This window comes from Homalodisca vitripennis, chromosome X (assembly GCF_021130785.1).
Source record: "Homalodisca vitripennis isolate AUS2020 chromosome X, UT_GWSS_2.1, whole genome shotgun sequence".
Lineage (NCBI taxonomy): Eukaryota > Metazoa > Arthropoda > Insecta > Hemiptera > Cicadellidae > Homalodisca > Homalodisca vitripennis.
In genome coordinates, this window is record NC_060215.1 from 64973956 (window position 1) to 65000620 (window position 26665).

General features: G+C 33.0%; 1 protein-coding gene across 8 annotated transcripts in view; it reads left to right on the top strand.

The window, feature by feature from the left end:
* LOC124369091 (RIMS-binding protein 2) overlaps positions 1 to 26665 on the top strand; it is a 351075-nt gene that overhangs the window by 192670 nt on the left and 131740 nt on the right. For all 8 annotated transcript variants that reach the window (XM_046826818.1, XM_046826820.1, XM_046826819.1 and 5 more), the window contains 2 exons: positions 22288 to 22377; positions 26245 to 26435. In XM_046826818.1, coding sequence (XP_046682774.1) covers positions 22288 to 22377; positions 26245 to 26435 — 281 coding nt within the window. The remainder of the gene's footprint in view (positions 1 to 22287; positions 22378 to 26244; positions 26436 to 26665) is intronic.

Consider the following 26665-nt stretch of genomic DNA (forward strand, 5'->3'; position numbering starts at 1 on the left):
AAAAATGCCTTTGTTTTGTTTGAAAAAATTGTTATTAATTATTTACAAGTGTTGCTTGAGTTAAGATAAATATTAAATTAATGCTAGAATGAATTTCTTAAGACAAAACATATATATATATATATATACTTTTTGGTTATGGTGGTTTTGAGTTTTAGGAGCAATGATCAGAGATTTGTAATAATTTCGGAAGAATCTCTTTCCAATTTGGATCTGTGAAGATTTTGTGTTAATGAAACTCTGACAAAATAATAAGCCATTAAATTAAAGGGTACTTATTACTAGTGTTAAATTACTACAGTTATTTATAGAATCAAATAAAAAGTCAGAACCTAGGCTTACCTGGATTGTACAGATAACTATAAATAAAACAATACTAAACTTTCAATAATACTTGTGCACAACACTGAACAATAATAATAATAAATTAATTAATTTTATTTCATCACTGTAGTTAAATGTGGACTGATTGTAGTGTTGAATATACATTACATGCTGTTTGAAAGGACCACATGTTGAACTGGATCTGACAGGAGGAAGAGAGGGACTGTTGTCAATACCAGCTGTTATCAGTTGAGATTGCTCAACTTGTTAAGTTACAGCCTCAAGTTCTGGAGGTCGTCAGTTCAAATCCAACCAGTAGCATATACTTTTTGCAAGGCTGATTTTAACTGGCTAGCATATTTAATGTGTTATTGTAATATAAATAAGCTGCAAACATTTTTTATTATCATTTTAACATTTTTCTACAAATTTCTGTAATCAATAAAATAATTTATCTTTCAGTGTAAAACTGACACTTATATAAGTAACAAATAAAGACAGATTATATCTGTGTGCATATGATATTTTTTAGTCTTCCAAATAAAAGTGATATTTAAAATTGGATTTATTTTGTTAACTTTTAATAATGAAAACTGTCTATGACTCTAAATCCAAAGACCAAGAAACAAAATATCCTTGTGGAATTTGCCATAAAAATGTCAGGTATGGAGCGTTGGGCTGCAGTGCACAATGCAAAATGTGGTTTCATCTAAAATGTTTGAATTTTGCATACTCGGAGGTGAAGAAACTATCAGAGAATGAGAGACAATGTTGGAAATGTCCAAATTGTATAAATATCGTACAAAAACAAAATTTAGAGCTCTGCATTGACCCAGATCTCTCTGAAAGAATAACACAATGTCAAAATGGAAATCAGGATCTTGAAACCTCATTAAATCTTGCAGCTGAGCTAGGAAGTGCTCTTCTCCAAGAAACGAAAATCTAAAACAAGAGCTACACAATGAAAAGTTAAGGAAGTCACAGAATGAAATAGAACTCGAGGATAAACTTAAAGAAACTGAATACAAAGTTGAACAAATAACTACAAAGAACTATGAAGAAAACAAAAGGTTAAAAAATGAAATCGATGTTTTAAAAAATAAATTAATAAACTTGGAAAATAAACGTGTAGAGCTAACTAACACTTATGAAGCAATGGAGAACGAAATCAGTAAAACATGCAATAACTATAAAAATAAAATTAAAACCATGTCTGACACAATAAGAACATTGGAAAATGAAAAAAAATCAGGAAAAAGTGACAGTTCAATGGTAGACAAGAATGAAAATCTAATAAATAAACTACTGAAAAAAGAAAAAATGTACAAGGAAGAAATTAAAGACCTCAGAGAAATAAATAACAAACTGCACACTGTACAAGCCTCTCAAGAAAAGAATGTTACAGTGGCACAGTCTAACACCGAAAATAATGTATATGTAGCCCTGTCTCTGCTTGATGGTGAATGGGTTACAGATGATGCTATAACTATATATTTTGATCTACTTAATACTACTATAGACCAAAGAAAAATCTGTTTGATGCTACCAGCCATTGTACTTATTTTGAAACATTCTGACACCATTGAAAATGTTTTAGAACCTTTAAAATTATATGAAAAATCCTACATATTGATGCCAATAAACGATTCTCATTTTTCCATCGGAGACCCTCTTGTTACAGACAGTAAAGGATCAGGAACCCATTGGAGTATGTTACTTTATGCAAGAAAAGAAAAACAATTTTTGTATTTTGACTCTTTGGGTACTTACAACCTCAAAGTAGCTGAAGCGGTGGCAGCGAAATTGCTCTTACGCATTGGTATGACTGAACAAGTGAAAATAAAGCTATGTACAATAACAAAGCAGAACAATTCTTATGATTGCGGATTACATATGCTGCTAGTGGCAGAAATGTTACTGGCTCACATTGCGGACACTGGATCAATGGATACAGACTTTGAAATTCCAAGATTGTATGAAATTGATGTGTGGACCAAAAGAGCTCAACTTGCTTCAATACTGCACAACACGAGGTCTTCTAGTAATATCAAATGTCTAGCCCCAATAATTCTAAGTTCAGCCAAAACTAAACTGAAAAATAAATTAAATGATAAGATTGTACATAGTGAACCGCAGAATAATGAGATGAACCGTGTTACTCAGAAGTCTCAAGCCTGTCAAGTCAAACAAAAAAATAATGGAAATTGGACACAGGTTAAGAGTGGCAAGAGTTGTGAAAACAAACACAAAATTAAATGAATACCCTATAACTCTTACTAACAAATATGAATGTCTCAGAAATGAAGATCAAGAGGAGATTGATACCCAAGAAGTAGAGCCGGAACATTGTAGAGGCAATATTAAACAGTCTAAGTACTATTGGGAAAATCCTACATTTACATATTGAGAATGTGCTAGAAAATTTGGATGAAGGGAATCATATTGTTGGAGCCTTTCTGGATCTGCAAAGGCATTTGATAGTGTCTGCCATAAAACCTTGCTAGAAAAATTAGAATCATATGGTATTGAGGATAAAGAATTAAGCTGGCATCAGTCATATCTGGAAGGGCGACAGCAGTATGTTAGTATTAAATATCTAGGTAATAATGAAATAAGAAATATTAATTCAAGAATAGAAAAAATACAATATTCTGTACCACAAGGTTCAGTATTGGGCCCATTTTTGTTCTTATGCTACTTGGGAGGTATGCCACAGATTTTAACAAATTTATCAAATAAAAATCATTTATGTTTGTTTGCAGATGATATAAGTATGTCAGTTTCTGGAAAAGATTTACAAAGTGTAATAAATACAACAGAATATTCAATGTCACAACTAAAATGTTACTTGAATGATAGAAATTTATTACTAAATTCTGATAAAACAATTCTAATGAAATTTAAATGTAAACAATCAAATGAGATAAATACAATTGGAAATAAATTTGTAAAAGATACAAAATTCTTGGGTCTGGCTCTAAGTAATACATTAAGTTGGACAAAACAAGTAGAAAAAATTTGTCATAAAATGAGTTCTGGAATATTTGCAATCAGGCGGTTATCCTTCTTCCTAGAAATAAATGCACTGAAATCTGTTTACTATGCCTTGATACATCCACACATTTCATATGGCATTGAAATTTATGGTGGAACCAGTGCAAATAACTTAAACAAAATATTACATTTACAAAAAGTGGCAATAAGACATATTCTACACCTTAAAAATAATGATAGTTGTAAAGACCACTTTATTAACCTAAGAATAATGACAGTATATAGTTTATATATTTATAAAACTATATTACATGTCAAGACAAATGCAGAGTCTATACCAAGGCAACAAGATTATCATAATTATAATACAAGAAATAGAGAAAATTTTGTAGTAAAGAAACATAATAAAGAAAAATATAAACAGTGTCCGACATACATAGGAATAAAATTTATAAATGACCTTCCAGGCTGTATTAAGAATGAGAATTCTTTTAATAATTTTAAGAAAATGTTGAAACAATTTTGTCAGATCATTCATTCTACTCTCTTGAAGAGTTTTTTACACTGTGACTTGAAAGTAATTTTGTTTGTATTTGCCTACCATTACAAAACATATTAACACTATGGACATAAATATTTAAAATATTATATGTATTATTATACTGTATTAAATATAAAGTATGAATACTCTAACCTGAGTCTTATGTTTTATATTGTAGTAAAGGTAATTGACGCAATTCATGTACATTATGTATAAAAAGAATAAAGGAATTTTGAATTTGAATTTGAATTTGAATTTGAATTATGTAGTCTGAGGTATTATTTATTATCTTACATCTTTTTATTTCTTGGCCATGTAGATGACAATATTAAAAATACAACATCTTGTCTCTTGGATTTTTGTTCCATATTTATGTCACTCTTTCGAGATATATTGAATGAAACACAATCTTTTCTACCTAAACACTGCCTCAATTTTGTTGTTCGCTTACGAGAAAAAGCTGAGGAAACCCTTCATCGCACTTATTCCTAAAATGACCTTTGCACTTACTTCTGAAATAATAAGATTTTCAGCATGGGTAAGGTCTGCTGAAGAAGCTTTCCAATCCCTAACATATTTTTACCATTAAAAACAGTTCCATTGTCAACATTGCCAGCACATTCCAAGATTGTCCAATTCTTGAATCTATCTACAATATTGTTTCATATACCTCATAAACTGTTCAATTATCAAGTCTGACCTCTTACCAGGCCAAAACTATTCTGAACTCTGAATAGTAAAATGTGAACATATCATTTTCAGATTAATCCACCCATTGTTGTAGAGTCACCATGTCCTGTAAATACAGATAGGCAGTCATTACATAGCAGTAGTGCCCAGGATAAAAGGCAGCTTTTTGTGAACAGTGCGTAACCTAAGGTTCCCATCACCCCCTCCCCTCTCACCACAATAAATTGTGAAATGAGAGTAGACTTCTTAAAATATTGGAGATATAAAACTGTGATATTAAACTATTTACTTTCAGTTTATTTAAAGCCATTTTTGAATTTCGTTTTACTTTTTATTATATCTCAATTTCCTGTGTAGACACATGATGAGAGAGCTCATACTGTCCCTCAGCATGTTTACAGTTTTGTTTCTCTCATTGTGAGTTGTGTCTAACTTATCCGAAGAAATGTTAGCTAATTTTAGGTTTGTTACAATGTCTGCTTGAACGGCTTGTAAATAGGCATGCCATGTAGCATTTTGTTAACAGTATGGCCTACATAAACAGAAACTTCTGTTTCTGTTCTGCACCTTTTTCAATCTCTCTTCCTACCATCATGGTGCCTTTACAACTTATAAACAACATGAGGAGGTGGAACACAGCAAGCCTCATAACCGTACAGATCTGGATGTTTAGACCAGAATGGGTAATAAATTATTCTTTTTTTTTTAAGTTAATAATCAAAAGAAAAATTAAAATTTATGGGAATGAACTTTGCTTTGGAAATTAGCTTCCATTAGTGAAAGGACACTGTCACATTTGGTAGTAGGAGGAGCATGGGCAAATGGAGAAAAACTATTTTTAAACATATTGTGAAGACATTGAAAAGCAATTTTATGAAATGTTGATAGATATATCTTTTTGGAGCTACCTTGAATTACAAATAACCAAAAAAATTAATGGGTCTTGTGAAATTGTGTTTGTTTTTATATGTGTTTATTTATTTATCTGTTTGTGGTTATTTCTAAAGACAACACAAATAATCGGAATGTTATTAAATTTTGCATGTAACTTGATAACCCTTCTTCTGGATCATTTTGAATGTTTGTATGTTTTTGTACTCAAAAATCTTGAATTTAATAAAAAAAACATAGTTTTCTCAAAAATGGCTCTTTGCATATAACTGAGTTTTCATGATTGCCTGCCCAATTCACTCAGTTAGTGAGCCAGATCTAGACATTAGGCAATAGTCAATATTATTTATCACAATTTCATCAAGAAGTGTTACAGCATCAAATTAAACTACATTCATGTAAAATATACAAAATTAAATAGGAATAAGATCTTCATTGTTTTGTATCCCCTCTCCAGGAAAAGAATTCATTAAGGGTGTAAAAAGCCTTGTCTAGCAGCCATCTCACAACATCCTCTTCATCAAGTGGTCCGGTAGCTTGTTAAGCATCTTCAGTCCTGCACACAACAGTTTTATTTCATACATGACTGATCTTTGACCTGGCAGCACATAGTATCCTGCATGTCTGGTATTATATTCATGCACATCACTTTGTTTAAGGGGATATTTGGTTACACAGTACAGTACCGTATCCAAGATGTAGATTGAAGTAACTGTCTGGATGTTTAGGTTTTTGAAGACATCTGTAAAGCTCTGTCTTGGGCTTAAGTCTGCTATTATTCTAATTGCCCTTTTTTTGCATTATCAAAACAAGGTTCAGATTGCCCTCAGTGAACCCACCCCAGACAGAAATGCCATGGTGTACATGGCTTTTAAACAATGCATGATATTCTGTCCTAGTTGCTTCAGGAGTATTAGTTGCCTTAATTTGTTTTATGGCATACATGGCTGACTCGAGTTTTAGGGAGGAATTGTCTACTTGGCTGTTCCAGGATAGATTTTCACCCAGATATTTGATTTTGTGAGCTTCTGTTAAGATTAGGCATTTCCGATACTGTAGCCTTTTTATTTCCAAATGATATTTGCTTGGTTTTACTTTCATGGAGAACTAAGTCATTTTTCATACAGTAGGTAATCTTGTGTCATATTGAAGGCAATAAGAGTGTTTTCATCTAGTCAATTTACGTTTCTGTTTGCTGTAAGCAGCACAGTGTCATCCGCATACATTATCATCTTGCTGTACTCCTGTAGTTGTTCAGGAAAGTCATTAATGAACAGCACAAACAGAATAGGTCCTAGGATTAAGCCTTGGGGAACTCTTCTGTTAGTCAGTAGCACTTCAGATCTGGTAGTATTTGTAAATCCTTTTGTTGAACGTTTTATTTCTACCATTTGACTTCATCCCTTTATATAAGTTGTGAACCATTTCAGTGCTGTCTGTTGGATTATAAATTTTGAAGTTTAGCTAGAATAAAATCATGACACAGGCAGTCAAAAGCCTTGCTTAGGTCAAGATATAGGCTGGTGATAGTGTTGCCAGCGTCTATATTCTCAGTACTGTACTCACCAAGGTCTATTAATGCAGTTGTTGTTGATTTTCAAGTAACAAACCCATGTTGGCTGTTTGAATTATTGGTTTTGACTAAGATGTTTCTGGAGTCTTATTTTTATAATTCTTCAATAAGTTTGGAGACAAATGAAAGCAGTGAGATAGGTATGTAGTTAGAGATGTTTTGTGGGTCCCCTTGTTTGCATTTGGGGAAAGCCTGGGCTATTTTTAGTTGGGGTGGAAAAGTGCCCTCTGCCATAGACATGTAATCTTCACTAGGGGTGATATTTGTTCCTCTGCACATGCTTTCAGGGTCTTGGAAAATATTTCATCAATACTTGAGAATGTTGAGTTATCTCGTCAGTTATTGTTTGGAGTAAAGAAGAAAGAATATTTACTATAGTAGCTGTGAAATTTTGAAGTATTGTAAGTGTGTTGTTTGTGCTGTTCTGTTTTAATGTTTCCTCAGCTATGTTTACAAAGTACTGTAATGATTAAAATGGTTTCTTACATCTATAGGGTCAGTAAGTTTCTTTCCATTGTCATTTAATTCTATTGCAGAATTGTTGTCAAATTTTTTCCTCCCTTGTCTTTCACTGTTGATGGTATAATAGATGGATGGCCTTGGCTTTATTTTCCGCTTGATCAATGTATGCAGCACTTGTTTCCTGCTTTTCCCTTTTTAGTTTTTGGTCATAAGATGTCTTCTTATCTGTGGCTGTCAACTTGTTATCAGCGTGGTCAGTAGGAGAAATTTGTTTTTGCTTTTAAACAATATTGTCCTGTGTGGTCTGATAGACCTGTGTGATAGACCACCACTTCTGTCTTGTCTTTATGAAGGTTTGAACATACTACATCAAATGAGGACATTGAGGTCTCTGAGATTCTTGTGGCTGGGAGATCTAGTCTTCTTATATTGTAATCCTGCCAACAGCGCATTTAGTGAAATTTTCTCTAAAACCGATTTTCTCTTGTGACGATTCTCTGAGACCTTGTCAAAATTATCAATGTTAATATCCCCCACGATAAGAGTGTCAGTTCTCTGAGTAAGGAGGCTATCTAGGACATCTAGCAGAACTTGTAGTGATGTATCCAAATCAGCACGAGGTGGTCGGTACACTCCAAGTAGGCACAGGCTCTTCTTCTTGTTTATGTTTATTTTTACTGCTGTTATTTCATATACCACTTCCAAGCTGTGCCCCTCTATCTCCAAACTTTCAGTTTTGTCTATTATTATGTTGTGCCTATAAATAACAATCCCTCCTTTGATGTGTTCTTTCCTTCCATATGCACTGATAAGTGCTTAGTCAGCCTATTTAGCATGGTTTATTACATTACTTTTTAGCTCATGTTCTGTAAGGATTACAAAGTCCGGGTTAGTGCCATGTAAAAGCTGTTCCAGTCTTTCAATTTTGTTTTTCATTCTGTCCGTGCTTTCATGGAAGGAGATAAGTTGATTTGTTGGTTTATTCCTTGATTTTATTTTAACTTGCTGTGCATCATACAGATGTTGCCAAACAAATATTCATATAATTGTTCTTTGTCTTGTTTCGGAGTTCGGTTAAGTGTTGTCAAGACATAGGAAGACTGTTTGATATATGCCTGAACCTGGATTTGGTTAGGTGTAGAGGCAGGGAGATGGTGTCCAGTTGTGCAGGATGTTGAATAGCAGCAGAAATAATGATGTCTGATGGTTCGTTATCATCAGTAGTTGTTACAGGTATATAATATTTTTTCCACATGCTTCTTAATGAAGTCAATATTTTTTGTAGATGAATTCATTGTATGTCTCATCTTTAGACTTGAGTTTAGGAGTTTAGGGGTGGCCCTTTAGTCATAGATATAAAAAGAATTGCAGTTTGTGGCAATGGCTTCTTTGGAGAATGTGGTATTTGGGTGATTTTTACTGATTGTAGCTATATTTGTGCATGTTTAGAGACTTGAAGAGAGACGCTGAAATTTATTTTGCTATAAGATTATCTGTATTTACTGTTGGTTAGGTTATGACTCAGTATTTTTGTCGGAATTTGGCTGGTTTTCTCTGTCAACTCAAGGCTCAGTTTTTGTGTGGGAGTTTGGCTGGCTCTCCAGATCAGACAAAACATCAGACGCTTTTGTTTGTACAATCATTTTCTGCCTTGTATGAGCTCACAGCACTAAGGATTGGCTTAGAAGCTTTAAAGAAAGCCTCAAAGTGTTCTTTTACCATTCTTGCTTGCTCACACAGTTTATCAGACGGTTGTTCACAATTTAATGTCATCTTGTTTATCAAATTGTTTTTTATTTTTATTTCTTCTTCAAGAGTTTTCACACTACCTATTATCATTTAATTTTCTTTCTTTAGAGAGTCAAAGTTTTTTCAATTTTATTTGCCCCTTTATTTGTTTAAATTGTTCTCTAAAAGTTGAATTGCATGATAAGAGATCATTTACCTGCTTTGTAAATTGAAATTTTTCTAATTCATCTTGTTCAATCAAATCACTTTTGAGCTTGTACTCACTGTCCACTTTATTCTTCACATGACTGAATTCAGCTTGATGTAAGGAAGGGCCTTGATCAGTTCTTCATTCTCCATTTTTTTCTTCTATATCAAGGTGGCACTCAGATTTAAAAAATGTTTCATGTGAAGTTTCTCTTTGAGTTTTAAATTCTCATCAAGCAATGCATTTCCAACTTCTGCTGCTAGGATTAGGGATGTTTCATGGTTCAAGTTATCAGATTGTGAGAGTTTTGTCACACTAATGTAGGTATCTGAAATGATACCAAATATCCATTCTGGTTAAAGTTAAGATATATAAGTTGACTAGATGCTTCCATATGGCCTGGAATATGCTGTGAACCAAACACAGTGCCAGATGTAAACCCGGCAGATTTTGGCACTGTCCAGCTGCAAGATGGTCAATGGTCAGACATCAAGAAGTCCCAATTTGCCTCCAGCAAATACCAGCCATGGTTGGACTGTGCCATTAGCTTACTGTACAGAGTAATTTTATACTATTTACATTGTTTCAAAACTTTTTTATATATTTTAGCAGATATCTTTCCACAAGTCCAAATGAAATATTTAAACCAATGTATAAAAATCTTGTACTTTTCTGTTTGTGTTTTAACTTCCACAACTCACGCTTTAAGAACTAACGCTGAAGAAGTATTGACATTCTGAAATGCCATTACCTAATTTGGCTGTAAGAGTAAGAGTTTAAGACATAAAAATTCAATCATATAAATGTTTCAATCTGAAGTCTGTAAATATCACTTTGTTAATGGTTTTTTGAGTAACACGTTGCATTCAAAATGAATGACAAAACATCTTTCTTGTACTATCATTAAAAGAAATCATCATGTCAGAACGATCAATGGGCTCCATGTCCTTGGTATACTGTACGAGAAGGCTTGGTTTGTCAACACTCTTCCCCAGTAGTTTTGTCACAGGAACCATTTCATGCTTGTGAATAGTTGTAAGCATTGTGATATTACGGTGATCTCACTATTTCAGACAAAGTATGTAGTTTTTTCTTTATATCTACCACTCTCTAATCCCACAAACTGCTGTTTCATTGTCAAGAAACCACTCGAATAAAGTAGGACTGCTGTACCAGTTATTAACATACAACTTGTAATTTTTAAATGGGGTTGCATCAAGTTTGTAATAACCTTTGCTGAGACTCCAATATCTTCATTCTCAGTCAGTCAGAGGTCATGCCAGTGTATACAAGAAAATCAAGAACGATTCCAGAACTAATGTTACATAATACATACAATTTGATGCCATATCTCTTGCATTTAGAAGGAATATATTGTTTGAAAACCAATCAGCCTTTCCAAAGTACAAGACTCTTGCAAATAACAAGGTTCTTATTGCGAGTGTAAAGTGAAGAAAATGTTCATCTTAGGGTTTCAATAACTGTATGAATTTTGAATAACTGATCTCCCCTCTCTTCAAATAAATTTTCATCAAGATGCAAAACTTATGATAGGAAGATTCCGACTGAATATCTCAGGGAATATGGGAGTGTTCAGTATTTTATCTGTACTCCAGTATAGTTTGAGTGCATTTTTTTTTGCAGTGAGGCATTAAGAGTAATATTGCAAAAAACAATACAACTCGTCAGGATTTGTATTGGTTCAGCACTTAAGTGTTGCAAATACTTTTAGTGCTGCCTCATTTTTCATTTGCTGCTGGCATACTTGTTAGTCTCAGATACAATATGTGACTCTAACCATAATCAAAAACTTTATGGAAAAAATGCTATTTCTGGATTATTGTTTGAATTAAGATATTGAACTATGAAAAACAAAGTCTTTTGGCCCTAAACAATCACCATGTTTCCATTTACATATTTTATAAATCAAGATCACTTACTGGTGATGCAGGATTGATCCTCCTCGTCAGGTCAAGGTCAATACATGGAGGCAGCAGTCTCTTCTTCCATGGTTTCTTTTTTTTAGCTGAATTTTTTATATTTTCATTTTCATAGTCACTGTCACCAAACACATTCTCATCATCAGAGCTTAATATTTCACCATTGTTACATTTAATTTGATCTCCATTTCTCCATTCATAAAGTACTGCCGTATGTCCTCACTATTTAAGCTAAGTTCTGGATCCTTTACACATCACTTATGGTGACATAAATTATAGAATAATAAACTAGATTAGACCTGATATTCAATGAGTGAAACAATTAAGCATATTATTTTGTACTTCAATCAATCAATCAATCAACTTGAAATGAATGAAAGTGCCTGCTTCCAGAGCAATAAATCAACAAAACTAATAACTGTTGAGAAATAACACGTCAGTGTTCACAAATAGTGGTTTACACAAGAAGGAGCCACCTCGATTTAGTTTAGAAACAGTCTACAGTATTTTAAAGGTAACTATGCTCAGGCGTTATAGGTTAGGGCCAGCCTTTTGCTTCCTTTCAACCCTCAGGGTGTTCGCTAGAGTAAAAACACTATGACTAGCGTAATATTCCAGCAAACTTCACATCCTTGTTTTCACCTCTTTTTACTAAATGCAAAAGTGTACAACTTTGTTTTTTTTTTGTATTAATATTTATACCAATATATTAAATACCATATTAATACTAAACTACAAAATTATTATAAAATAACTTGTCTATAAAAATATTTTAAATGTGATGTTCTGGAATGTCACTACTATTTTCACACAAATTTGAAAATACCTTTCAGTAACATCAATATTATTTCAAAGTAAATATGTGTTCATCGAAGGTTTAACTGATAGTGCTATAATTTAGCTTAGTTATTGGTCTTATTTTGATCTAAATTGTGACTAAACATTAAAGAGAGAGAGAGAGAGAGAAGAGAGAGAATATCTTTATTTTACAATCTTCAAGATTGAAAATGGTGTCACTTAGTACAATACATTTGTTATGGTAATTTCAGTCCAGAACTTGCTTTACATAGTAAAATTTGACCAGTCCAGAAATTCGTTTATGGTGTAGAACAGTCGTTGGAGCAACCAAGCTTGAAGTTTTTTCTTTAAGATAATTGGGTCAGCTCTCTTGATTGTGTCAGGAAGGATGTTGAAAAACTTGGCTCCAGCATATGAAGGCTTTGATTGAAAGCGACTACTGTGGTGAATCGGCAGAGCAAAGTCTGTGGCATTCCTGGTTTGGTAGGTGTGAGTATCCATGTGGCGCTGCAGTTGTCTTGAGGATGCCAGGTAGATCACTTCCAGCAGGTAGATATTAGTGACTGTCAATATTCCCATTTCTTTAAAAGCACACCTGCAGCTGTCTCTCCAGTCAAGATCAGCCAGTATTCTTATAACCTTTTTTTGAATGATGAGAACACGCTCCAGGTTGCCACTCGCCGTAGCGCCCCACAAGACAATGCCATATCTGAGATAGGACTCGGAACAGAGAGTTGTAAGCTATTCTCACTGTATCCTCTGTGCCGACATGCTTGATTCTTCTAACTGCAAAGATGGCACTACTCAGTCTGCTGCACAGTTTATCAACATGGTCCATCCACGATATTCTGTTGTCAACCACAACACCAAGATGCTCCACTGAATTTACAGAGTCAAGATTGGGGAATCCTGGCAATTGTTCTTTCAAGCTGCCAAGAGTCATTGTTTTCGTCTTTGATTCGTTAAAAACAAGATCGTTCACTGCACAGTACTCAACAGCAACATTCAATGCAATGTATGACTGTACTTCAAGTGCCTCTCTATTCTTTCCAGAAATCAAAAGAACCGTGTCATCGGCATACATTATGGTGTTACTGTAGGGTTCCATGTATCCTGGAAAGTCAGATGGAATTAAATATTTCCACCGGTTTTTAAGTTGCAGACATTTGAAATATTATTCATCTGATTATATCAACTTAAAAACCTACTCAAAACCAAGCAAAGTATTAAGATACTTCTAAAACTTTCAGAATAAAAAATGGTGTGTGACTTATTTCTTAACATCAAACTTATAATAACCGATAAAATATTCCTTTATTATTTATATTTATTATACGGATCTCTCAAAAATCAGTAAAACACATTATCTGTATTATGTTGTAATAAAGCATCTCAAAGTCTAAAATATTTTGTTATCATTGGGTAATTTTTGTTGTTGCTTTGTTGTTGCACGATTTTTGAGATTGCTTAAAATCGTGTTAGATTTAACATTAGCATTCTGTGATTTTTGGAAATATATACCTTATTTTAAACAATATTTGTATTGTAAGACAACCTCATGCCAAATTCCAACTCTGTAACTTAAACCATGGTGTAGTTATAGATTTTAGTATTAAACATACAAATAAAAAAACTAAGGGTCTGTTTGGAAGTCAGGGATTTAGCTAAACTGCAAGATTATAACTGGTTGTTGTAACTCCATGTTTTTTCAGGAACATGAGGGCGGTAGTTACTGTTATAACTCAATTTACAAAACTCAGGGGTAATTCCTGAAATTAAGACAAAGATAAACCCTTGAGTTTGTGATTTTAATTCAGGACTCAAGTTCTAGACTTTAGTTAGGTCTGCATGGGCTCCAACAAAACTCTAGAACTCAATTTTTACTTCTTTCATTTAGTATTTAATTATTTGGTTAGGACAGGATATAAATTGTAACTGTGTAGTTTAGCGTGGTTGTTACTCAATTGGATGGTCTCAATGAGAGAAGTAAGATGAACTAACTCGATTATATCGATTATGTTCTTGTTAACATCCCTTATGGACAAAACGTTGGTAACAGTGTTTATTTCCTATCTGAAACTACATTTAATGAACAATTTTAATTTTTGAAAGATATTACCAGAAAACTTATTAGAACATTTTAAACATAATTAGAAGATTTTTCTTCTGACCAGGTCTTATCACAAAGAAACAAGAAATTTGGTTAAAATGCCATTAATCCATACATCATTATTTTATTTTTGGATCTGTAAAGAGTTTGAATAGCACTTGTTATGCTATGCTAAAGAAATGCACTCTCCATACACGCTCATGCTTCTGCTTACACACACACAGCTCGTACTGAACCATGTCATTGGTGTAAAACACACGGATAATAGCTAGAATATTGGAATTTTATTATTTTTCTAAGGATGCCACAATGCTAATTTTACTGGACAGAAACAGGAGGGTATGGAAAGGATTAAAATTATCATATAATGATTTTTTTAGCGTGATGCACTTAAGAATATTTGTCAAACATGTAAATTACAATATTTACGTAAATCAGCATCAGCCAACCTTATGAAGCCCAATTATTTGCATGAGTATTATGACTTTCAATCTCTTTATCTCATTAGGTGACATCGATTTAACTACTGTACAAGTATGTGACAATTGGTTTTAAGTGGGTCAAGCTAAAATTCATATGATCTGAGAAAAAAGGTATCATTTGATATTTTTAATCCTTTTAGTACCCTTGGATTTCCAACACTAAAACTAGTTTGACTGACAATCAATTACTTTATAAAGAGAAATTCCTCTGTTGATTTCATGAAAAACTAAGTCGAGTGCTTATACAATGTAAATTGGCTCTCGACTACCACACTAAATTATTCAAAAGAAAAATAATATTCCTTTTTCCAAAATAGAGGCGTGTTAAACAGCTCAAAGTGTTTAAATAAGATGATATCTTAAAAAAGGCATTGGTTTTCTTCTCATACAGTCTTTTACTTATTAGATCACAAGATGGGATTTGAGATTAGAGTTGCCTTCTCCCCCCTTATCCTTATCATATTATTCCTATTATATAAGGAGCTGAATATTATTGCATTGTGTTTTAAATCTTTGTTGTTAAGACCATATAACACCATATTAGACATCATAATTAATTTCAAAACTATGTCGCCTGAGATTTATTTATGTATTAACCTTAACTATTTTTCCATTTTGAAAATGTGTTTCCTCAAAAATATCCATCCAAAACTTTTCTATTCGCAAATAAAGGAAGAATTATATACTGTTCTTCTTGTATGCCGTAAACTCCTCAGCACAAAACTATAATTTTTACAGGTCTTTTACCATCACTGCCTTTCATATCTGGAGTTCTGCAGCCGATAAATATAAAATAATTAAAACATTCTTCTCGTTAAGAGAGAAATAAATTCTGTACTAAGTTCAATAAAGCAAATTAGTTGTAAGACTGGGGCCTTAAGCATTTAAGAAGTTCACTGTGGAATCAGAACAGACAGATTGAATAGAAGATGTAATATTTATATGTAGATTTGTATGGAAGATGCATGTAGAGTTTACTGTTATATATTGTTTGTATTAATAATATACTGTACCATAGCTTTCGATGCATGCTACTATTTATATTTTCTAATTGTTTCAGAAAATATAAATGGTTAAAAACCATATAAAGTCAATTTTAGTTGGTTATTCATTAAAATTATTTGTTTGATCAGTTATATAATATTTGTTTCTGACATTTGAGTGAGGTAAAATTTAAAAAAAAGGTCCATCTTTGGTTATAGTTTTGTCTTCGTAATTGAGTTTTTGTTTAATTTCATTTCCATTTCTATCATTAATCCGTATCAAGAAACAATATAAAGGCTAAAATAAGTCTTCCTTCAACCTTAGATCCATATTAAGAAGCACTATAATGTGAGAGAGTGGCATTTATGTGTTACTGATGCACTTCAAGTGATTGCACTAAGTCTTATGAAAAGAGGTTCCAATTTAATCCAGGCACGACCTGTGATCTACAGATATACTAGATGCTTAGTAAAATGGCGTGAACCATGTCTTTATGTTGCATTTTGTACAACTTTACTAACATTTGTAATGTGGCTCAAACTTGTGAAAATATTATCCAAAATTTTAATTTTTTTTTACTTCATAAATAAACTATAAATTTTACAGAACAAATAAAAATTCATGCATTTTAATGAATAAAATGTTTTTCAAAAAGCCCAAGTTTTTCAAACAAACAGTCTTGAAATTTGTATAAACTTTTCACAACTTCTAGCCTATTCAATAAATAAAAAATAGCTCAAATGAGAATCTCAAGGAACTGGGTTCAAATATTATCTGGGTTTCAAAGATTAAATTTATATTTTTACTCATATTATTCACTAAATACAAATATTAAAAATTTCTGTACATTTGAGTTGTCAATAGAACAATTAAAACTCAAATCATAGTAAAGGTATATTGTATGATAAAATAACCTGTGTACAAACTTGTTAAACAGTGTAGACAATGAAAATAAAATTATGTAATACACATTTTGGCAGCTATTTAGTTTTAACTCACAACCTTAATCAACATTTTGCAACAAGAACAGAAAAGTTAAAATTTTTTTACTTATTTCGCACATGTGTTACTATTTATCACTTTATGAAATTAGTCCTATTAATTTATCATTACATATGCAAGTCTTATGTAGAATGAGTCCTTAAACATACCTCCCTAATATTCTACACATTTTGAGCTAATTTTCTTTTATCACATTTGTTAAATAAGTTCATACTAAATTTTGACATACAAAAAAAACACATAAAAATCATCTTAAATTTAAATGTAATTGTATTGAAAATATACAATTACATTTAATTAATTTAACTACAAATTTTTATTAATTAACAGAATGTTTTGTAATTGGAAGTTTTTATATGCTATGAATGACAGAACTGTACATAGTAAAAGTTATATTGTTCTGTTTAGCATTCAACATTTAATTGTATACAAACAGTCAGCTTTATATCAATATTATGTTTTTTATTATTTTAATTCATTCATGTTTTATTTTGAACAAAAAATAAGAATTTTAAAATTACAAAATAAACCTACATTTAGTATTTAAAATACTGAAAAACAGAAATATTATTATATGCAGGCTTATAGTTAACTGTAAGAATATGTATTTGTATAATAAAATCATATTCTTATTTTGATTACAACTTAAATATAACTGAAAACAATAGTAAAAGCAATATTACAGATATACTACTTGGTTCTGTATCTGAATAAACATTGGTAGCTATAGTAACAAATTGTCTCTTACTTGTGTAACCATTGTAGCACTACTGTTAGGGTGAACAAAGAATGCTAAGTATATTAACAATTTGTCTCTCACATTTTGGTCAGGAAGCACGGTATTCTTGTAACCTTAGTACCACTACTTTTGAGGTGAACAACAGGGGTCCCTCTGCCCTAAGCAAAATAACTGGGTGTCTGGCATGCCTAGTGAAGGTGAGAGAAGGTCAAACAACTAACGGTTTTTTAGCTTAAAAAGGTTCTGAAGGAGGAAAAATCAGCAACTAATCCATGACATTGTCTTCACCTATTGTCATATTTAGAACTTATATTACTATATGGAATTTGGGAGTGACAATGCATTAATTCTGCATTTAGACCAAGGGGTTCTTTTTGGAAGCCTCATATTCCCTCCAAAGAAAAAAACACACAGACACACACACACACATATATATACAATATGGCCAAATACTATATATATATATATATATATATATATATATATATATATATATAATATATATATATATATAGTATTTTTACCAGATACTCGTATATTCATAGAGTATCTGGATTAACGTAATTTAAAATATGGGTTTGACGTATGGCTTTGAGACTTACTATGCTTCAAAGCAGTTCTCTCCTGATACCACACACTTCTTCTAGTGCCGTTTCAGCTGCTAAAACCAGGTTTCAAAGTTGCAAAAAGTTGCAGCGAATATTATTATATCTTCTGTACATCTTGAAATTGGTGTTCTTTCAGGAAATCTTTTATTTGGGGGGACAAAAATCTTCAAACCATTTTCAGTGCACTATTTGACATCTTGAGCAGCCAAGATGCCCACTTTTTTTGCTGAGGGGGAATAATTTCATTTATTCATTTCAAAGGAAATAGCCGTACATTTCAGCCCGTTCAAGAAGCTTAACTAAGTGCTGTAACTTACCAATGAGCTCCCTGTGAGATATCACCTGTCCTTTTACCAGTGTTCTAAAGGCCTGTGCTCCCTCAACCACCTGCTTATCATGGACAAACACAAGACAAACTTTAAAGAAACATTTTTCAAATTTTAACCATCGATCAAAATTTGTGAACTGAACCACACTGATTCCGTAAACCTCACTGACTTCTTCTATGGTTAATCACTTGTCTCTTACATCACTAATTCCTGCATTTTATCAACATTTTTGTTGACTTGTAGTGGGCCTACCACACTGCTTCTCACTTTCAAACATTTAAACCACACATCAACTTGCTTACTTCTTGTACAACCAACACTAAAAGCAAATAACTTTTTATGAATCTCTTTTCAAGTATGTCCAAGCATTTGACAAAACTGGATACAAATTCATTGATAGAACATATGAAAAGGTGGAACACCTCGAAAAAAAGGAAACAAGCTGGTACTGTCCTGGAACTAATCAACACAGTATCACCAAAAATCTATAAATAAATTAAGTAGAATACAAAGCTAAACTGCTAAATCTGCTTAGCTGCAGAGGTGTGATATCAATCCGGTTACTTTTTGGATGGACCTCATATATAAAATTGTAATACTAATAATACAACTTTTACACCATGAATTTTAAAACCCTGTATTGAATAGTTTAAGAAGTTTGAATGTGCCTTCTTCTTCTTTATGCACTTGAGCCTCAAGGGCCTTTTGCACACCCCAGAAGCACACCATGAGGCCAACCAGTCTACGTTTTTAGCAGTTCTACAAACCGCAGAAAACAACTGACCAGGTCTTCCTAGAGAAATTCACCACCCTTGTTAACAATATGGCATAGTGTTCCCTTGCTATTGAAGAATAGTCAAAGAAGTAGTCAGCAGTTTCCTCCAAAATATACACATTTACACAGTATAAAGAGTGGATACTCCCAAAAAATAATGAATCTGTGAAGATGCTTCTTCAGGTGCCCATGTTCCATAATCAGACCCATAACCTGAGAAGACACTAATCTACTTAAGGAGAGAAGATCAGACGCTACTGTGGGGCAAGGTGACAGCAGAACCAGCCTACTCAGCCTTAGGTCCAGATGCAGTCTCCACCTTTACATACGTTTCTCAGTGTGAACCCACTTAGAAACTGCCCTAAAGGATTCACACCTATGTTCGATTATAAGGTCCTGTCATTTTGGACACTAAGCCTAGGATGGCCAAGGTACATTACTTTAGTTTCTTAAAAAAAACCCCTTATGACCAGGAACCCAATAAACAGTCACATTGTCGATTCAGCTAAGGAAAGAAACGAACAATCCCAGAAATGTTTAGAATTGAACTCACAAGAGTCCAATACATTCAATGCCTTGTGTCTTTGAAAATGTTGATCGTCTTGCTCCTATTCGGCAGATAAAGATTCTCACAAACTTATTTCATAATGGCTGTCTTCTGCCTAAAAAACTGGGTGATAGTATCAACAGCTCCTGCATGGTCTCATTCATAAAATTCCAATACCTGTACCATTTTCTGTTTCAGAGCCAACCATAAACCATTCAAGCTCCACTGGTGAAGAGGTTATTTCCCTCTGTTCACAGCTGTGGGTTTCACAGCTGTGAAGCATTTGTTGAAGAAAAATGTTTAGGCATCTGATCAGAAGTCATGTACAGAATGTGCATCTCACTGGATCAGGATTTTGCAATGACCACTGAGGGAGCCGGAGGCTAACCAAAGCCCTACCTGTTGAAGACAGTAGGCACTCCTTTTGGTCATAGCCCGAATGACAATGTCCAAGGGGGCAAAGTTGAGACAGCAGTTTAGGGCTGTGCCTGGTACACTTGGAAAGGCCACAGTGATTGCCAGGCAAGCTATACTTTGGATACTAGCCAGACCAGTTACCGCCCTTGTGACCTCCCTTTTTGGCCATCAAACAACAGCTCCATGCAGATGAATGTTATTGCATGTCTAATCACGGAGACTTACAGCCAATGAAGAAGCCTCGGCTTAAGTCCTCAAGACACACCTATCACGTGTCTTCATTGCATCAAGGACTGTTCACTCCTCGTGACAATTATTTCCAGATAGGGTGCCCAGTTCAGACCCCTATTAATAATGACACTCAGGTACTTGATTTCAGACTAACTTGATGGAAGAGCCTATCATTGAGAATGGACCATTACCCTCCAACTGACGCCTTCTTGTAAAGGTGACCACAGCAGCCTTGGTGGGGTTGACACTAAGGCCCCCATCCCATTACACCAGGGTTCCCACCATGTTCGGAGCTAAATTGGTTATTTCTGTGACTATTGTATTAAACTTGCCATTCACAATAATTTCAATGTTATCAGCATACCCCTGTGTGGACACCACTACTGTTCAAAGACGCAATCATCGCAGACAAGGTCATTTGCTACTAGGTTTCAAAGAAGAGCTAGAAAGGATGTCACTATTGGGACAATACCTCATACTTCTTGCACTGATACTCGCTCCCATAAGAGTATCAACCCTGTCCATGAACAGGACCCTTACCCAGTCATATACCTGACTGTCAACGCTGCGTCTCAGGACTGTATTGAAAATCATCTGAATGCCTATGTTGTCAAAGCGCCTGTGATGTCTAGAGACACCTATGACCACTTCTTTTGCTATCAGCGCCTTGCTGGCAAGAACAAACATATCGGTCTAAGGGACTTAGCTTAGGCCGATTCAGACTAGACAAGGTAAGGCTTTGGTGTAAACACCACCCTGGACACTCTCCAGGTTAAAGGAATATACCTGAGGGCCACAGAGGCCCTGAACAACCAGCACAATTGGGAAGAGAAACATCCAACCCCTGCTGCAAGCAGGACAGTCTTATTTCGTCCCCCTGGGTAATTTGTAGGGGCTAAACAAGTTAATTGTCCATTCAAGCCTTCTGAAGGTATCCTATACGACATGACAAACTCCATTGTGATTAACTGGTACATCCCACAAGTCCTCCTCCACAGCTAAATGATTGATCCTTGTCATAAATAATACAGTCCGGAAAGTGTGTTCCACTATTGCGTTTATAACTCCCTTAGGTTCAATTATCTGCCTTAACTTGTGCCTTGTGGCATGAGGTGTTACCACCCTTGCTTGTGACAGACAAACAGTAAAATATACACTCATTTAACGCTAAATATCTATGATGTGTTGTTGAGAAACTTTTAAACATTACAATATTCTTTCTTTTAATAATAATAATACGAGTTACCTTAAAGTGTGTAGAACATTTTTATTCCCTTCTCTCTGTAGTAACAATTATAATAACACATAGAATACTAGCAGTATTGATTTTGTAACTCAATGAAACTTAGTCAAAATGTGATAAAACAATTTTTACTCCTGAGTGTAATTTTATGCAAATTGAGCTTACTTATGTAGGCAGTGCTGCTACTGATATACCGGTACTCCTAAAAAGGTTAAGAAAAATAAAATTAACTTCAAGACAAAATTCACTCTTGCATTAAGTTATCACTTACTAAACAACAATGAATAGTTGTGTTTCAAAATTATTTTCTGAAAATATGGAAAACATTAAAGGTTATTAGACTTAAAGTATAACTCGACAATACTTATTCATAACTAATTTAGTTATGTCAATGTTTGATTTGTTATTAACATAGAAATAAAAACTGATGTTATAACATACAAAACACCTACCTTTCAAGAATATTCTTGTAGCCTACACATTATGTTTAAGTAACTTAATTTAATCTATTTCTGTAAACACTGTTGTGAGGATAAATCATGAAAATGAGATATCTCATTGTCATATGGTGATTTATGTTGTTATTACTGTTGTAGTTTAATTTTTTAATTACGAGTTAGAGCTGAAATGATATAACAGTAAAATAATTAAAGATTTTTTTGTGATTTCAGAAGAGTACAGCAAACGGATAGTCACAGATATTGAGCTGGTGGATGCATTGGATGATGAGGAAGAGGAGGCTCATACTGGTGAAGGACCAGGTAACAAACCAACTCTCCCTTGTTACTGTTATAGATACTTCTGTATCAAGCTATGTAACTACCTCTATTACAGCCTGAGTGAGAAAGTTGTGGAGCAAGGTGATGCTGAGTTGCCGTAATCACTCAAGTGCTATATAAAGATATTAAAAAATGTTTTGCATAAAATATTTTAACTAACTCCATATAAAGGTTGTTCTAAAAGTATTTTCCAATACAATAAAAAATATTACATGTGTATTCCCAGAAAAACAAGGCTTGAAACAATTGGTAAGTACCTTGGTAGTAACAATCGGTATGGTACATTTAAATCATTAAAATGATTGCTGACCAGCGCTTTTATCTGTTTTCAATGATTGTTGTTGAACTGCAATTCACTTAAGTTCTTCAGTCCATCATAATTTATTCATAGCACACATCAAATCAGATAGTATTATGTAACCTTCTCATTCCTTGCTCTTTACTCTGGCCAGTATGATTGATCAGTTCTACGATCACAGCTTATGGACACATTACAGCACAAGTGGATGACATATCCATTACTCATCGTGTGGACTGATGCACTAGGATAATATAACATGTTGGGTTAGGTAAATAATATAAGACAACTGGTAAGTGTACATTATATTAATTTGTGTAATCTCTGTGGCTCATTTATAACAATATAGTTCATTCATTGTCAAAGAATCACTTGTTACTTAACAAAAAAGTTATTCATTTATATCAGCTTTTTTAACTTAAACTTTCAAGATCAGTACAAAGTTTAGTCAAAAAATACGGTGGATAAGTTTTTATTTCTAGAAGTAATAAACGTACATCCAATTTGAAAATACTATCCTTGGCTGGCAATGCACTTATTCTAACCTTTAATCCATGACTAGAAACATTGTTGGGAGGTTTCTATCGGATGGGCTTTTAGCTGCTAGGTGGTGGCCCTCTCAATGTCAGGAACGGTATCAAAAATGTTCCTTTAAACACAGTTTGAATTTTTGGGAAGAGCCAGAAGTAGTTCCGATAACTCTTGAACAGTCATTCGTCTGTTTGAACAAACCATTGTTTCTACTTTTTGCACATTGTTGTCTGATTTTGAGGTTATTGGACATTCCGAACACTGCTCATATTCAACCAACTCATTTCCGCTTTTAAATCGGTCATACCAGTTGCGGTTGTATACAGTCGTCAGAGTTACCACATTATCGCGATACACAGATTTTAACATTTTGTAAGCTTCTTTGGCATTCTTTTACAACTTAAAATAAAACTTAATCTTAATGTTTTGTTCAAAATCCATGATGCGTGACAGATACGATAAACACGACCTCACTGTAGTGGTTCTGGCGGTTAACTGACAAGATCTTGCGTGTTAAAACTTGTCACTGCCTTTCTCAACAGATCATGCTATTGAGCAAATTACATTATATGGATGTAGCATCACCAGTTACCGTTATAAAAATTCATCAACCGTATTTTTTTATAACACCTTGTACAGTTAAAGAAACCCGATCATTTATATAAAATTTTCTGTACTAATTATTAATGTTTCCAAATTAGAATTTGTCATACTAGTTCTATAATTTATTGTGTATTAATGTTTATTCATTTAAGGAATGATTAAGTTATTTCATCTAAGATATCAGACATCCTATTTTACTCAAATTTGAATTCCATAAGTCAGAGTATCATCAATATGTTTAATTATGGTTTAATTTTTGAACTAACAAAACCGTTTACTGTATCTTTTAGCTTTCAATATGGAGTAATAGTATATTTTAAGATACTTCATTTTAATATACTGTACATATTTCGTTGGTTGTAGAGAAATGTAGGTATGTGTGTGATAACTGTAAATATTTTAAGTTTGTTTAGAAGTATTTTAATAACTATAATTAACAGATATAGTAATAAAATAGGTTAAAAATTAAATCTTTTGAATTGAAACATTAAATTGTGGCATGTTTAGAATTATGGTATTGGCTTTTAAGCCCAAAAATAATATTAGCTTGAAAAAATGTATGCATTATAAATGTACATAATTTCCAGCATGCTTTTAACATACAACTAAATTTAGTATCCAGTATCCATCGTTTTATAATTTTGTGCTTTGCACACTTCTTTTTCCGTTTTGTTTATGCTCTGAATTAATGTCTGACTTCATCATAGAGTAGAGTAGTTATAATGTGCTAAGCTAAGCTAGTAGCATGTGTTGACAAAACCTGTATCACTATTCAACTTAAAAGGGACAGCATTTTTAAGCTGTTTAAAAATTACTCATTAAAAATTTATAACATTTTTAGAGCACATATTATTAATGGTTTTATTATGATATTTTAAAACTAAAGTATATTTTTATGGCAATGTATAACAAAGTATTCTGAAGTTTTCACCATTCAACCAAATATTTGTTAGAATTCACCTTTGCATCCTCTCTGGTTATGTTAGGTCTTATGAAATTGACAGAATTACAAAAACCATGTAGTAACAGCCATTTCCCAAAATAATATTCCTTTATTTTTGGTGCTGGCATGGCACTTAACTTTTAATATTCTCATGAAAATACATTTACAACTTATACCTTTTATGACATGTAAAGTACTCGTATTAGGAATTATCACTTTTATGTAATTTTGGTTGAAGTGTTATAACGAACAGAGGAATTTTGTAATTTTTTTCAAAAAAAGTTTCATCAAGTTAATCCCTATACAGGAAATGAAAAAAATACAACACATCTCAAATTCATGACCATCTTTTTTATTCTAATATGAAATTTTATGGAAAACATCATAAAAAGTGAAATAACAACTTTTTTTAAGATAAAGTAAATTCCTTATAATTTGATAATTATCAAATGAAAAATAAATGCCAGAGTTGATTTTTTATATTATAATATAAATAACTTGTAATTTAATTTTAGAGATCACCATATGGTTCATACCAGATTAAGTTTTTTTAAATATAATTATAGATAAGAGCAAAACCTTGTTCATAGTACTTAATTAGTCTTTAGTAGCTTATTATACAGAATATAAAAAATGTTTCTTTGTAAAGAAGCTTAGAAAGTGCACTTAGTCCTAAAAGGACCTTTTCACTGCTTCTGGAGTGACAGGATATTCTGGATGGGTAAAGTTACGTGTTGAATAAAGATTATTATTATTATCGGAGCTAGTGGGCAACTATTCTGTGCATTTCAAGGTCAAGATTTGGCTCAGTAGTGCACGGCAAACAAAATTTCGTCATTTTTGTCACAACAAAAACCATCATCTTCAGATTGATATTTAAATTTTACATTGATCTTGAATATTATTTCAGTAGCACTTGTTGAAAATTCCAGTATTCTTATTAGAACACCTTGTATTAGCTAAAGACTGTAATGTGTCTATATTATACCCTATTATGTTAGTATGATGGGGTTAGGTTAGGTATAATTCTTGTTTTATTGTTCAAATAAAATACATTGTTTAGGGAGCACAAAGGTGAATTTTAACCATCTAACTCTTAGTACCATCTTAATTTACTATCAAGTGATATTTATTAGGAACATGTTTAACAACCAAAAAATAATAAAATTAAACTCATATTTTATTAGTTCTACAGCAAAATATAAATGTTAATTTTTATTTTAAAGATTTGAAAAATATATACATGTAAAAACCTCTTCTCAGAACAGACAAAATTGGAAAATATAAATACTAAAAAATTAAAAATATTCTGTGATAATAAAATTTCTCATACTAATCTTTAAATATGATTTTAAATCAATGTAGATATAACAAAGTCCCCTAGTGAATGTATGAGCAGTATAGCATAGCTTAGCTTAGCAGTTGTAGTTTAGTCATCATTTCTGGTGGTCAGACGTGTTCTTCTCGCTACTAGTCCCTGCACCCAAGCAACTGACTCTGGAGCGCCAACTGAACAAGAGTGTGCTGATTGGCTGGAACCCACCAGAGATGGCAACGTCACCGCCAATAGACTGCTACCACGTCTATGTCGATGGTGTACTGAAGGTGACAGTAAAAGCGACTGAACGTACCAGAGCCCTGGTGGAAGGTGTCGACTCCAATCGGGTAAGTAGTTTTTGAAGCATTTTAAAGTAATAAAACATTATTCAATTGTTTACAACGTGCATTTTTAAAGTCTGTTTATAGATAACTATTAAAAATCAAACCTCAGACATTGAAGAAATTTATGTGTAATATCTTAATTCACCATCATTTACAGACTAAGTGGGATAGAGGAATTTTAAGTTCTAACTTTGTGGCTTTTATGAAGCATTTTTCATTCCATTTCATCAACC